The sequence below is a fragment of the Peromyscus californicus genome, unplaced genomic scaffold (genome assembly GCF_007827085.1).
Source record: "Peromyscus californicus insignis strain IS unplaced genomic scaffold, ASM782708v3 Scaffold_4__1_contigs__length_199733344, whole genome shotgun sequence".
Classification (NCBI taxonomy): Eukaryota; Metazoa; Chordata; class Mammalia; order Rodentia; family Cricetidae; genus Peromyscus; species Peromyscus californicus.
The window spans coordinates 188,113,284-188,129,914 of NW_026294562.1; the positions used below are offsets into that span (position 1 = coordinate 188,113,284).

Genomic DNA, 16,631 nt, shown 5'->3' on the forward strand with positions numbered 1-16,631 from the left:
TTGGATAAAGCACAGGGACAAATAGCCAAACAAATGGAAACACATGAACTATGAACCAATGGCTGAGGGGTCCCCACTGGATCAGGCCCTCCGAATGGGTGAGACAGTTGATTGGCTTGATCTGTTTGGGAGTCACCCAGGCAGTGGGACCAGATCTTGTGCTCATTGCATGAGTTGGCTGTTTGAAACCTGGGGCCTATGCAGGATTGTTTGGCTCAGCCTGGGAGGAGGTGACTAGACCTACCTGGACTGAGTCTACCAGGTTGACCTCAGTCTGTGGGGAAGACTTTGCCCTGGAGGAGATGGGAAAGGGGGGGGGGTTTGGGGGGAAGGTGAGGGGGACGGGAGGGGGAGAACAAGGGAATCCGTGGCTGATATGTAGAACTGAATTGTACTGCAAAATAAATTTAAAAAAAAGGAAAAAAACAGCACTTGAAGAATCTTTATAGATATTCTGTGTCTACTCTGAAGTTTCATATTGACAGTGTGTTTACAGAACAGAACTTACTAGAATAATTTGAAAGAGAGATGCAGACAGCACAGCATTTAGAATTCTCTGGCTACACAAGTAAAGAATGTTGCCTGGTGAGAAGAGGTACAACAGAGACTGAAAAAGGAGATGTGGTATTGCAACAGCAGGAAAGAGTATACTGCAGGGAAGCATGCAATGATAGCTACAGAGGCATTGCCAGCTACCTACTAGTTCCTTCATAGACAGACAGATAAGATGTAAAGACAATAGAGGTTGCATGGAAGAACCCAAAGCTGCTCACTAGGGTGAGGATGATTTGAGTGACTCTGGTCACAGATGATGAACTAAGTTACAGTGATTTGTGAATGTGTTGGATCCTCTGAATGTGTTTGAGCAGGATCAACACCATGTAGCCACTGGTCCACATCATCAGCCCCCAGAAAATGACATCATATAATGCCAATGGGATTACAAGGAGTTTGACTATTAGTCTTTCAGGATAAATAAATCCATAATCATTTATCTTAGTAACAGTTCTTCTACAAGATATACTCTTTGTGTACATAGAAATGAAGATATATCTCAAGAGTTAGAGGGCCCAACAAGGCCTAGGGAAGGGCCAAAAATCCTGTGGTTCTGACCTGGAACTTCGACCACTTGTAAATACTGGGGCTGATGGTGATGGACTGACAGATACTCAGCAGAGCTGTAGAGCTAAGGGATACTCCTCTGGCAATTCTATGAAAATATAAGACAATTTTACATGAAATATAAACTAGATAGTAAGTCTGACTAAAAGGAGCCATGTCTGAAGGATTCCTTTACAGAGAAAGATGGAGTTGGCCTAGGTCATGTTTTGACAGTCAGGTCTTTGGGCTTCTCCATGCAAAGATAAAATAAAAAAGCAAGGCTGAGTTTCCCAACATTCCTAGTACAGTCTGGGACAAGAAGAAGATCCCCATTGCAAGGTCTCTGGAGGTGATTCTGTCAGGGTCCTGGTTAACAGCATAACAGATCCAGAGAACTATAGCTAAACAAGTTGGATTATCTTCCTAGATTGTCAGACAATGTACTGAATAGGCAGTATTTCTTTACATTCATAATTTATATTAAAGTATATCTTTCTAGTGGGAATGAAAATGTGTATAGCCACTTCAGAAATCAATATTATGGTAAGAATATTAGTCTAAAAACCTTAAAGAATAATAAATATTATTGGTGAATATAATTTCAAATATTATTTTAAAAGAATATCTGATAATTATCTTCAGTGAAGTAGAATAGAAAGAGAAAGAATTGACAGCTCCATGTTAAGTACAGAGAAAATAACATCTAGACATCGTCCCTTCCCAAGATGGTGCTTAATATGAAGATTAAAAAAGGTGAAACTCGAACAAAATGTTTCTTTTTTCAATAATTACATTTGAAAAGGTCAAAAGCCAGGCATCAGTGGATCACATCTTTAATCCCAGTACTAGGGAGGCAAAACCAGGTGGATTTACATGAGTTCAAAGCCAGCCTGGTCTAAATAGTGAGATCCTGGACTGGCACCAAAATTACATAAAGAAACCATGTCTTGGAAAACCAAACAAAAAAATTAAAAGCTCCAGATCATGTAATTGAAAGTTGAAGTCACCCCAAAATAACTGGTATAGTTTGTCAGAGCAAACAGATGCATACTCACCTTTCTCTGTTGTTACCATGACTTTTCAGGCTGTGTGATGAGCCTTTTATCACTCTGAAGGGTCACAGAGTATTGAAAAGATAATTAAAGGTGCAGAGGAAAATGAAGTCAAGTGTCATAAACAAAGCAAGAAGGGATGAGAGGAATGGAAAGAGTGGGGTACATGAGAGAGGCAAATTCTGAAATAAACATGAGTGAAGAGAGCTGCTTAGGAGAGGAATTTTAAAGTTTCTTATAAAACCTGTTATGGAAGAAAAACCTGGAATGATAAAGATGTGGAATTGACTCATTCTGTTCATAATTCAGGGCAGAAATTCACTGTGTAAAAGAGTCAGGAATTCTGCTGATCACAGGAATATAGGAGAGCAAGGGATGAGTGACGTCCATGACACAGTTCTCACACAAGGATGGGAAATTGCTCACCCAGTGTTTCCTTGGGTTGAAATAATGTTTTTATATTTGAAAATATCCAGAAGACCTAGGATTAACTTCTACAGTAGAAAAACAATAAAAAAACACTACCCACATTTAGTTACAAACCAACATATATCATTAATGCTAGCACTGAATTGTTAAAATTCCTCCTTGGATTCTCTCTTTCTCCCCATGACACCTCCACCTAATCACTATTAGCATCCTGTGCTTTTATGGAACTCTTTCTTCTTTAACATGGAGAACTGAATTGCGCTTTCTTGACCTATGCATAAATGTTACTTTTCCCATAGGCAGAAATAGTGTTTAAGAAGGAGTTGAGAGTGCCAATCTGGCTTGGCATGTAGCAGGAAGAAAAATACACAGAAAGCATGGCTTGATCATCTAAACCTCAAAACATACCCAGTGACATGCTTCTTCCAACTCAGTCATACCTACTCAAACACATCTATTCTAACAAGACCACACATATCTCATAATATTGTCACTGTCCCCAAAGGGGGGATTTTCATTCATGATACAACAAAAAGGAAGTTAAACAACTCAAAACAGCTTCAGAAAGTCCAAGACACTTTTAAGATTCATTAGGCTCATTCCTTTCAGAGTGAGCAAGAAAGCTGAATCTCTCTTGGAAATGTCAAGATGCAAAGAAGATCCTTGAAATCACACCAGCTTCTGGAAGAAACAAAGACTCAGAAGAGTTGAATCAAGGAGGTTTGGTCCACCTGAGTCACTTGGAACAAATACTCTAACATGTTGGACTATGTGAAGGCCATGTTTTGTTTTCCAGGTGTCTAGCTTTTGTGAGTTGTCACCAATGCTGTGGTAGGCCATCATGATGCAGCTGTCTTTGAATCATTTCTGCTTCTGTAAATATCCACTCACTCATAATTCTGTAATTAAACCCACTAAAAAAAAAGTTTACCATGTTGATATTTGGTCACATCCATAATTTATGTGTGCTGTGGCATGCCGATCTGGGCTAAGTAGACATTTCTACCATATCTCCCCAGGAAAATATTTGTCACACTACAAATACCACCTTATCAAATCATCATAATCCCTTACTAAGTCTTACCTTTAGACACAGATAAATATATGTAACACCTCTTATAAACTAAGCTTCTGCTTTCCTCATAAGAAACCATCACAGAAAAACCACAACTGGACACAATGCTGAAATCAACAAATTGTGGAGTGCCAAGTTGCAGTGGTTATATTTACATCACAGGTCTTGCATGTAAGGTTCAAGGAACATTTCAGAAAAGGAGGAGAGAAGGTTGTAAGACCCAGAATACCAGAAAGACTGCTCTGAGGCTGTGTCTCTCAGAAATGGCTGTATAATAAAGTTCTGAAGAATGGCAATATCAATAGACATGTAAATGTGAAAGAGAGATGATCTCATGCAGTCACACTCCTGGACAAGGAAGTACAGACTACTGATAAATACAGTAAGAGGGAGAGTTTACCTCTCCCAGGGGCAAGCCCCCTAACTGATTGTCTAACAGAAAGTGCTCAACAGTGGAGTCATGTACACAAAAACTACAAAAACAGACTGAGGAAATTGTATTTATATACCTGTGCATATACATACACATATGTATATACATGTAACAATAGTAACTGGGGATGAAGAAACTACCAATATTTGAAAGATAGACCTGAAAAGGGAAATAGAAAAATGAAGAAGACACATGGAAGGAATGGAAGAGAGGAGTACTGCGAGCTGCTGGTAGCAAAAGGCCATGGGAGTATACAGCAGGTGACAACTAGTGTTCAAAAGGTCAACCTATTAGAGCCAACACTGCTGGTGGAAAATTAAGCCTTCACTCAAGGCATGTTGGAGTTACTACCTTTTGAATGAATTGAATATTTCTTATTGTAAATTTCTTCTGCAATTACAGCTATGATGTCTCCCCATTACCATGCATTTTCTTAAATTTATATATGTAATCTCATGGTTTAATCTCAGTCTCATGGGCACATATATCTGTGGGTGGTCAGGAAGATGATTTTTCATTTAGCTGTATAATTGTGATATATAGAAAATATACTAGGATATACTGCATAGCCAGATACATTTTCATATGATACTGTGTCACTTCAAGCCTGCCTTGTTCCTTTTGCTCAGACTAACACAGAAAATAATAATCTCTCCTCACTCTAACACAAACTGCACGTATTTAGCTCATTTTCATCTCAGAACAAGTTCAAACTAGAGTACAAGCCTTTGTAAATAGATCATAAGACTTTTCCCAGCCTTTTATTCTTAGGTAATGTCTATCTTTGAATTTGAGGTGTGTTTCTTGTATGCAGCAGAAAGATGCGTCGTGCTTTTGTATCCATTCTGTTAGCCTGTGTCTTTTTATAGGTGAATTAAGCCCATTGATATTAAGGGATATTAATGACTAGTGATTGTTCCCAGAGAGCTCCCTTCCAGCCCAGAGATCTCCCATCTGACACTGAGAGCTCCCATCTGACCCAGAGAGCTCTCATAAGGCCCAGAGATCTCCCATCTAGCCCAGAGAGCTCCCACCCAGGCCAGAGAAAGAGAGAGCTCTCATTGGACAAAGAGCCATCATTGGATCATGAGTAAACTCAGGAGACAGGGAATGTGCCAGCCTTGATTAGACCAAGAGTGGCTTTTTGAGAAGCATAATCTCCTACCTCTCATTAGACCAAGAGAGGCTTTCTGAAATGCCCAATCTGTCAGCTCTGACTGGAACAAGAGCGCTGATAAGACCAAGAATGAATCTACTAGGAGATGGGCAGATGTCAAGGCAGAAGTACATACAACAACATAAAGAGCAGTACAGCATCACCAGAACCTAGCCCTCCTCCAACAGCAAGACCTGAACATCACAAGTGGGAAGAAGCAGAAGAAAGCAACCTTAAGAATAACATCTTGAAGATGCTAGAGGCTTTTAAAGAAAAAATCAAAAATGAAATTGAGGAAAAGGTAAATAAAAAAGTGGAGGAAATCAATAAGGAAAATGAAAAGTCAAAAATGGGATGAATGCTATAAAAAAAACTAGAGGAAAAGACAAATAAAGCAGAAGAAAACAATAAATCCCTTAAAGAAAACCATGAAAAAACAATGAAACAGATGAGGGAAACAGTCCAAAACCTGAAAAGGGAAATAGAAAAAATGAAGAAGACACAAGCAGAGGGAATGCTGGAAATAGAAAATATGAGAAAATGAATAGGAAACACAGATGGAAGCATAACCAACAGAATACAAGAGATGGATGAGAGGATCTCTGGTGTAGAGGATACAACAGAGGAAATGGATTCGTCAGTCAAAGAAAATACCAATGCCAAAAAATTTATAACACAAAATGTCCAAGAAATCTGGGACACCATGAAAAGACCAAACCTCCAAATAATAAGGATAGAGGAAGGAGAAGAATACCAACTCAAAGGCACAGAAAATATATTCAACAAGATCATAGAAGAAAGCTTTCCCAGCTTAAAGAAGGAAATGCCTATGAAGATACAAGAAGCCTATAGAACACCAAACAGACTAGACCCCCAAATAAAGTCCCCTTGCCAAATAATAATTAAACAACTAAATGTACAGAATAAAGAGAGAATATTAAGAGCAGCAAAGGAAAAAGGCCAAGTGACTTATAAAGGTAAACCCATCAAAATAACACCCGATTTCTCAATGGAGACTTTGAAAGCCAGAAGGACCTGGACAGATGTAATGCAGACACTAAGAGACCTTGGATTTCAGCCTAGAGTAATATACCCAGCAAAACTTTCAATCATCATAGATGGAGTGAACAAGACATTCCTAGACAAAGCCAGATTTAAACAATACTTATCCACAAACCCAGCCCTACAGAAAGCACTAGAAGGAAAACTCCAACCTAAGAAAATCAGATACACCCACAAAAACACAGGCAATAGATAACACCACAGCAGTAAATGCCAAAGAAGAGAAGTACACACACACTATTTCATTTCAAAAGTATATATATATATATATATATATATATATATATATATATATATATATATATATATATATTGGTTTTTCGAGACAGGGTTTCTCTGTGTAGTTTTGCACCTTTCCTGGAACTCACTTGGTAGTCCAGGCTGGCCTTGAACTCACAGAGATCCGCCTGGCTCTGCCTCCCGAGTGCTGGGATTAAAGGTGTGCGCCACCACCGCCCGACCTATATTTTTAATGATCTAGAAGTTTTGTTTACCAGTATGGTTCATATTTCTTATTTTCCCATTATATTTTCATACCATTATTACACAATCCATTTGTATTTCATTGTACTAAGTGTTCTAATGATATGCACTGCTCATTGTGACTTCATGCTTTTCCTTTTATTCCTAATTCATTGGATAGTTTCCCCAGAATTGATTATTTCCTCTGCTGATTCTAAACTGGATCAGTGTAAGGACTTGAGAGTTAAGAAATCAATTGAAGATAACCAAGAACAATGTCAATAGCCTTAGTAGTCTATGGTCCTTAGGAAATATAACCCTTTTGCAGACCATGCTACCTCATGCTACCGCTACTTGAATCATGGATCATGGAGAAATCACACTGGTCCATTTAACCTTACTGGATAAATTTCACAAAGCTAGAGGAAATCATTAATAGTACCCAGATATGAACCCTGAGAACTATAAGAAAAACAAGCCTGGTACAATTATGTCATGAACATCATGGGAGTAACGAATCACTTGATAATTGAATTGTAGGTCCATATCACAAGATGGAACCCATGAAAGCACCTTTATAATGGACAAGAATATGTGACTAGAGAGTTACATAGATTCTAAAGAAGTTAATATTACTATTTTACTAAATGAAAATAGTAATAAACTGGCCAATAAACTCCTATTTTTTATACTTAGAGATTACTTATAATCCACCATCATCAGAAAAGGTTTTTTTGTTGTTTGTTTTATTGCAGTCTATTGTGATTAACACACATTCCCACAATCATTCAAGGTGCTGAGAATAAGATCTTCTTGTCAGGTGGTGGTGACACACACCTTTAATCCCAGCACTTGGGAGGCAGAGCCAGGAGGATGTCAGTGAGTTCAAGGCAAGCCTGGTCTACAGAGTGAGAGGCAGGAAAGACACCAAAACTACACAGAGAAACCTGTCTCAAAACAAAACAAAACAAAACAGATATTCTGGGTCCAAGCTAAAAATTGTACACCATATTACACCTTTTCCCCTCAATACTCAGGGGTTCTCATGAAAGAAAAGGCAGAAAGAGTGGAAGAACCAGATGTGATAGATAATTCCAAGGAAACATGTTTGGTCCAGACAGAACTGAGTATTTGCACATGTGAATAAGCATCATAGAACAATATGCATAAAATCTGCAAAATGTGAAAGTAGACAAAATCCAAGCCAAATGGAATTGTGCAGGAACTATCACTCCTACCTGAAAATGTTGGCTACAGAAGGATTTGGGAAGCAAAGTGTCACATTTCATGAAGGATTTGACTTTTGAGAATCTACCCATACTTTCAAAGATGCCAAAACACTAGGTACATGCCAGTATCCTTGAGTAATCTCAGTGTTCTTCCTTTTGTTTGTTTGCTTTGGTTTTATTTAATGAACACATGACACTTAGAGGAAATAGTGGTGAGGGATAAGATTTTATAAAGGAGATAATGTAGGGTGGGCTTAACTAAAACACATATGTATGTATGTAACAGTAAAAGAAACATTTAAATAGTAAGTATCATAATTTTTTTGAAAGCAGCTAACGTTATTTGTGTTGGAAGGAATCAGAGAACACTAGATCCAATGGGACATGGAAACTTCTGTAACTTTCTCATGAATCTGACCTCAAACTCCCTAGAACCTTCTGTGTGACCTGAGTCAAACTTCACGGATGATGAAAACTCAATGCCCCTTCAAAACACCTTGCCTCTTTGGAGATATTCACAAACAGTCTTAAGTATATTTGTTAATTAACAACTAGAATATGTTTTTTTTTCTCCCAAAATTATTTGGGCTCCCAAAGCCAGGTCTGTCATTCCTACTGTAGGTGAAATGAAAATTACAGTCCTGGAGGGAGGTGAGGTCACAGAGTCACAGAAATCTACCTCATGCTTGTGCTCACTGTCACACAGCACTGCTTATTAAGAGTCAGGATCTGCCTATTGAACCCACTACTCTGCAGAAGCCAAACTCCAGGTGAGTACTTTGTAATTCAGTCTTAGCAGAAGATCAAGGAAAAGAAGAGAAGTCTGAGTAAGTGCCAATATATAACAATGGGAATATGAGGTAAAAATAGGTCTGTGGAACAGACAGAAGTTGCAGAAGAATAATACCATGTATAAGAGGTTAGTCAAAATTAGGTACACCTAACTCTGTGCTGGTCCCTGTCGGTACTTGCTGTAATATAAATCTCTGATTGAGGTGAGGTTGGGTACCACCAGGGTAATGCAATCCATCTGTGAGAGTGCTGAAGGATTGTGGTAATGTGTCAATGTGATAATTCACCTTCCTCTACATGATGTGAAGACTATCTTTGCAGTGGGGTTATTACAGTTGAACTTAGCATAATTTTATGCCCATAGTATACATTCTAATAGAAATGCAAAAATCTCACAGCCCTGGAAGATACAGCTTGTGAATCTGTTTCTGGACTAAAAGGTATTCTTATGCAACAGTGGATGAATAAGTCATAGGTCAGGTACAGTATCTGTATGGAATGACAGTGGTATAAAGACATGCTTAAAACTGGCCTCTTAAACTTGGGAAAGTAACACCGAAGGGAATTTATGAGTTATATGTCAATAATATGAGCATTAGAAATGACTGACAGGAACAAATGTGTCTTGCATTATCTCCCCTGGTTGACATATTCTCTCATTAAGCACAAAGTGCAGCCATGCCTTCCCTCACCATTTTATCTTTGTTGATATTAGAACAGTTAAGTGTCATGTGCCATGGTAGGCCCGGACTCTACCCATCAACTATGCTTGTATGCACACTCGGCTTATTTTTATTTCATATTGGTCAATACTTAAGTTCTGATATTATTAAGGTTCATAATTATCTCTCATGAAACCTTTCTATTTGAGTGGATTACAATATTTAGTATAATGGATTCATCAATATAAGAATTACTAAGCAAATACAAGATTTAAAGGAAACATTTTAGTATTTAAATTTTCTTCTCAGTTATTTCAGCACACATCTTATGTCACATTTACACAGAGCAATGATATTGGTAATGATGTTAGTAACTAATCTCTACTCACCACTCTGACCTTCCCCCCTCATTAGAAACAATGCAGATTTACAGTGGTATCATGAACATCAGGTTTCATCTTGTACTTGTGCAATCAAACTGGGAGTTAGGACAGCTGTCACCACAGGTCACTGTTAGAGGACTGCATTTTATTAAAATCCCAAAAGCCTTTTGTCTGTGAAAGAAACATTCATTTCAAAATGAAAACTAATTTTTAAAAGATTTATTTACTTATCTACTTTTATTTTGTGTGTATGAATGTTTAGCCTGTACTTATAAAAGTGCACTATGAGACTATAGTAACTGCAGAGGCCACAAGAGCTAGTCAGAATCCCCTGGACCTGAATTTAGAGCCAGTTGTGAGCCAGAATGTCAGTGCTGAGATTCAAGCTCAGGTCCACTGCAATACCATCAAGTGCTTTGTATGACTGAGCTATCGGTCTACTCTCCCAAAGAAAACTTCTTCCCACAAAAAAATACAATAAAATATCAACAACATGAAAGACATGTCATGTGTGGCACAAACTACATAAAAGACTGCAGTGTGTTTGAGAATATTTTTCATGGTTTTATGATGAGGAACTCAGGTAACCTTGTTTAAGTCTTACTAGTCATGTTTTAGACCTTCCAGTATGCACTCTGACAAAAACAGCTTTATATTTAGGAGACGCACTAACCTTTTCTATTTCTTTTTTTTTTTTGTTTGTTTGTTTTTTTTTTTTTTTTTCGAGACAGGATTTCTCTGTGTAGCTTTGCGCCTTTCCTGGAACTCACTTGGTAGCCCAGGCTGGCCTCAAACTCACAGAGATCCGCCTGGCTCTGCCTCCCGAGTGCTGGGATTAAAGGCATGCACAACCACCACCCGGCCCTTTTCTATTTCTATGTTCACGTCTTAACAGTTGAAATAAAGTTACTGTTCACATCAGACAGGTATAATAAAACCTAAAGAAAATGTTAAACTAACAGACAAGAAGTTACTCATAAGCTGTTATGGCTGTTTCTGATTTCTACACTTAATTAAGAAAAATAACACCTTCTATTTCTTGTAATGTTCAGGATGCAAGAGGAGAGAGTAGAGATGAAGCAGTAGGAAACAACCATTATGTCTAAGCTTTGATGCATAGACACCAAAAGACTTAAAATTGTTTATGGACATGGAGTCTTTATCACTGAACTGCATGCACTGTGGAGTCCTCTGAACTACAAATCTATCAACCATCATGCCAACTCATCCTTTCCTCATCAACTCCTTTTTCCTCTCTGGGACATGGCCAGTGCTGGGGTTGGCCTCCAGAAATGTGGTACTAGGGATATGTTATCATTTCTGCCTGAAATGTCAGTGAATATAAGGTACTGGAACATAATAGGAGATGATCAGGCATGATTGAGGTCCTGGACTTCTGAGATATACTTTTGTTGTTGTCCAGTTCACTGAGGGGAATAAGACTGTGTTCACTATTATTTGACCAATCACATCAGTGGGACCTCTGTCCTGGCATTGATTTTTAGGTTTGTGTTAATCCAGGTCATTGGAGATGATCAGGTGACAAATGGTATAGGTTTTGAATTGTACAGGGTGATATACATTCAATAAAATAAAACTTCTTTAAAAATTAGATTTTTCATTATACATTTAGCTCTTCACAAAATGAAGTGAATTTTTATAAGTGGATTTCTGTGCACATGACCTGTGTAACAGCAACACAGTTTTTTTTTCTCTGATGCTATTGCTGTGAATACAAGCATGCATTTCAGAATCCAGCTGATGGACTTCACAGATCTGAACACAGAAGTACTCCTACACTGTGATGGATGGTGGTCACTCTTTCTTTAAAATTTTCTTCTTAGTTCACTACACTGAATTAAGGTGGATACCAAATACTCAATTCTCAAGTAGTTGGTGTAGATACTCCTTAGTAATTGTCATTCAAGTAGTCCAAAAGGCCACAGCAACTCTTAGGATGAAGTATCATATCAATAATTTAAAATTTTCTCCATCCCCACAGATGTCGCAGGATTGGTCCACTGGCATCGTCTTCCTGGGAATTTGCCTGTCCTCTTAGTAAAGATAATTCCAAGTAGGTAGAACGTTAAACTTTTCTAGTAATGTTGCAGTTTTACTTCTTCCCTGATGGACAGGGTATAGCTTAAATGATATTATATTTCCTATGTATATATTATTGTTATATGAAGTAGCAAATGCATAAATTAAAAACATGTTCTTATAGAGATCTGAGGAACATTTCAGCGAATTCACACCACAGTTAGTATCAACATTCACAAACATTGGATGATGTTTGCTTGGATCATGGTTGGGAAACATGATTTGCTAAGTTTAATGTACAGACACCAGCTCCATACAACCAACAACTTTAACTAAAACATCTATTTTTTTCTTCCATCCTTCCTTCCCTCCGTCCTTCCTTCCTCCCTTCTCTTCTGTCCTTTGCTCCTTCTTTCCATCTTTCCTTCTTACCTCCTTCCTTCCATTCCTCCTTCCTATTTTCCTTTACAGGTACTTTCTCAATTAATGAAACAAAAATCATAACCATACATCTAATAGGAATTTTACAAGTGAAGCAAAACTTGGAAAACAGTAGAGAGAAAAAAACTATTGTGTAAAATGACAAAAATCCCCTTTAACTAATTGATTAAAACAGATTTCAGTGACACTAGTTGAAGGGAAGAAACTTATTGGTAAATATATCAGAGGTCTGACCACATTGTAATTGTGCAGGGCTTTTGTAAATGGAGTCCTCCATTAACAACTATTGTACATTTTCATGTTTGTCTCGGTCCATATAATTTTGGGATCTATTACTGTTTTCTTCAGTAGAGGCATGTGGAATTCTGTTTGAAAAATGATCTAAAATGGTTTATAATTAGAAAATGCATAAGAGTAACTCTTCAGAATGCCAGCATAAAGACAAACTATATCTTTTAATTCACAATTCTTGTAGCACTCCTGACACTGAGTTTGGGGTCTTAGTTTTTCTTCTTGGAGTTGCTTCACCACCTGCAGATGATTCTGGACTAAATGATTTTGCTGAATGTTTGATGCCAAATGATGCACAACTTATATTTTGCAATGTGCTATGAGACCTGGCTTGGCCCTTCTTCACTGCAAAATCTCCATGCACTTCCTTTGTGTTGTGGAACCATCAATGTTGAAATTAGTCATGGTCATTGTTGTTTCACCTCTCCTTGGTGATCTCAGTGCGCTCTCATCGCCCTGCTCAGTAGCAGCCTCTGTAGAGCCACCAGCACCAATGTTACAGATTCCTGTCAGACCAGATTTGTCCTGTAAAAATCTATTTTGTGAGTATTCATTAATATGTGCATTCTGAGGTACTGAGCAAATTCATAGTGACATACACAGAAAGTGATGACTTCTATGAAAATTTTTGAGATGAAGTCTTTTTTATTTTATTTTATAATTTAATTTAATTTTACATATCAGCCATGGATTCTCCCTCCCCCCCCACCTTCCCCCAGCCCACTCCCCATCCCCATCTCCTCCAGGGCAAAGACTCCCCTGGGGATTGAGTTCAACTTGGTAGATTCAGTCCAGGCAGGTCCAGTCCCCTCCTCCCAGACTGAGCCAAGTGTCCCTGTATAAGCCCGAGGTTTCAAACAGCCAGCTCATGCAATGAGCACAGGACCCAGTCCCACTGCCTGGATGCCTCCCAAACAGATCAAGCCAATCAAGTGTCTCACTTATCTAGAGGGCCTGATCCAGTTGGGGGATCCTCAGCCATTGGTTCATAGTTTATGTGTTTCCATTCAATTGGCTATTTGTCCCTGTGCTTTTTCCAACCTTGATCTCAACAATTCTCACTCAGGCAAACCTTCCTCTTTCTCGCCAATTGGACTCCTGGAGCTCCACTTGGGGCCTGGCCATGGATCTCTGCATCCAGTTCCCTCAGTCATTGGATGAGGTTTCTAGCATGACAATTAGGGTATTTGGCCATCTTATCACCAGAGTAGGTCATTTCGGGCTGTCTCTCGACCATTGCCAGTAGTCTGTTGTGGAGGTATCCTTGTGGATTTCTGTGGACCTCTCTAACACCCTGCTTCTTCCTATTCTCATGTGGTCTCCATTTACCATGGTCTCATTCCTTGTTCTCCCTCTCTGTTCTTGATCCAGCTGGGATCTCCTGCTCCCCCAAGCTCCCTTTCCCTCGACCCTTGCCCTTCATTACCCCCACTCATGTCCAGGTTGTCCATGTAGATCTCATCCATTTCTCTGTCATTGGGTGATCCCTGTGTCTTTCTCGGGTCCTTCTCTCTAGGAAGCCTCCCCGGAGTTGTGAGTAGCAGTCCAGTCATCCCTGCTTTACATCTAGTATCCTCCTATGAGTGAGTACATACCATGTTTGTCTTTCTGAGTCTGGGTTACCTCACTCAGGATGATTTTTTTCTAGATCCATCCATTTGCCTGCAATGACCTCAAGATGTCATTGTTTTTCCTTTGCTGAGTAGTATTCCACTGTGTATATGTACCACATTTTATTTATCCATTCTTCAGTTGAAGGTCATCTAGGTTGTTTCCAGGTTCTGGCTATTACAAACAATGCTGATATGAACATAGCTGAGCAAGTGCCCTTGTGGTATGATTGAGCATTCCTTGGGTATATGCCCAAGAGTGGTATAGCTGGATCTTGGGAGAGATTGATTCCCAATTTTTTAAGAAAGCACCACATTGAATCCCAAAAGCACCATATTGATTTCCAGCGATGAAATCTTTTTATGTGCTCTATGCTGGCCATGAATTTCTTACTTTAAATGATCCTTTGCTTAAGCTAATTGGAAGCTCCATGGTTTAAAGGTGCCCTCTTTTTACCACAAGCTATAAGTATTTGTTTTTATTCATTTTGATCAGAAAACTAGCTGGGACATAGACTAAAGGAAGTTGTTCTGAATCACAGAATGTATTTCTGGATTCTGGCAATCAGAATTATATTCTTATCACAAACTACAATTGGAATTCTCGGAAATTTTTCTCTTATGTTCTGTTATCTAGTCCTTTACTATAGAGGATGCACATTGAAGCCCACAGATTTGATTCTCCTGCACCTAGTAACAGCCAATGCCATGATCATACTCTCTTTAGGAGTGTCCCACACAGTGGCAGTTTTTGGGCTGATGCAGTTCTTGAATGATTTGGGGTGCAGGATGGTAATATACATTCAAACCGTTGGCCGGAGTGTGTCCATTGGCACCACCTGCCTCTTGAGTGTCTTCCAGGCCATGACTGTCAGACCCAGGGAATTCTCCTGGAAAGGTCATAAAGTCAAAGCTGAAAATTTTATGGATTGCTCTATTTTCCTCCTTTGGGGCTTCTATATGTTAATACATTTCATTTTCTTTATATACCCATTTATCAAACTTAATAGCAATAATATGACAGGAAAACGAGATTTTGGATACTGCTCTATAGTAAGGAGTGATGAGATCATTGACTCACTCTATGCAGCAATGGTGGTGTGTCCTGAAGTTTTCTTTTCTGTGTGCATTGCCTTGTCTAGTGGCTCTATGATTGTCATTCTGTATAAACACAAGAAGAGGGTTCAACACATCCGCAGCTCTCATGGTTACAACAGAACATCACCTGAGTCCAGAGCCACCCAGAACATCCTGGTCTTGGTGTCTACCTTTCTGGTGTTTTATAGTCTCTCCTCAATCTTAAGAGGCTGCATTGCTCTTTTGTATAATCACAATTGGTGGCTGGTGAACATCACTCCCTTCATTTCTCTGTGTTTTCCATCTTTTGGACCCTTTATTCTTATGAATCATTGCTCCATTGTCCACAGGCTTACATTGATATGGATAAGGAATAAAAATAATTTAATCTTATAAGAAGTACATGAATGATGACATTTCTGTGGGAAATCCAGTTTTCTACGTAACATCACTCTCAGAATGTGAATAAAGAAACTTAAGTAGGTAGCACCTTGTCTTTCTAAGATTAATCAAAATGAATATGCAACTTTAGTCAGCTGGTTGAATTAGGAGCCATAATTATTTATTATTATTATTATTCCCATTGCCCACCTGACATGCCAACCAGCTAATAAAACCAATCAAACTGCACTTCTTGGGGTTTTCATCCTGCCATGTCATCTTGACTGCTTGGTGATTTCACAGACAACTTGATACACCCACACTCTAACTGCGAGGAAGACTGAAACCATGATTGGCCATAAACTTGAGCTTCTAGAGACCCTGATCCATCCACAACTACTTCCTCCTACACCAGTACCAGAAAACTTCTTTAGCCTTTTCTTCTCTGAAAGACTGCTTGCAGTTGTTCTGTAGACATTTCTGTTCAGTTCTTTTGAACATCCAAAAAATTTGGAATATACCTTTCCATGTTTGTTTGTTCTTACACTGATTAGAGTAGTATTTGTGGAACTTCTTAAAATATCTTCCCGAATTCTGATATGGACATATGCAAATAGAAGATCTTTTTAGCTGAAACATTTTGTAAAATTACTGCTTCAATCATTTTCATAAATTGGGATGCTATAGCTTTGGTAGTTTATGTCCAGGATCTCTGTTCTGTTCTCCAGGTTTGACTGGAGTTATGCCAATGCCAAGCTGTCATTTTCACTTTGACTCTGTAGTGTAATTTGATGTCAAGTTTTGTGATTTTTCAGCTTATTTTAAATCCTGAGGATTGCCTTCGCTATTTAAAGTGTTTTGTGACTTCATAAAAATTGTGTTAGTTTATTTTCTATATGTGTATTATGTCTTCAGAACTTTAGCATTATCTTAAAATAATAGGTTAACTTTTTTG

The 16,631-nt window shown here is 38.5% G+C and overlaps 1 protein-coding gene across 1 annotated transcript; it reads left to right on the forward strand.

Moving 5' to 3' along the window:
• Nucleotides 1–14,752: 14,752 nt before the first annotated feature.
• LOC128095399 (vomeronasal type-1 receptor 4-like) lies at nucleotides 14,753–15,691 on the forward strand. The gene has a single exon (XM_052714287.1). The coding sequence runs from the start codon at nucleotides 14,762–14,764 to the stop codon at nucleotides 15,689–15,691; it is 930 nt and encodes a 309-aa protein (XP_052570247.1). The 5' UTR covers nucleotides 14,753–14,761.
• The last annotated feature ends 940 nt before the right edge of the window (nucleotides 15,692–16,631 follow it).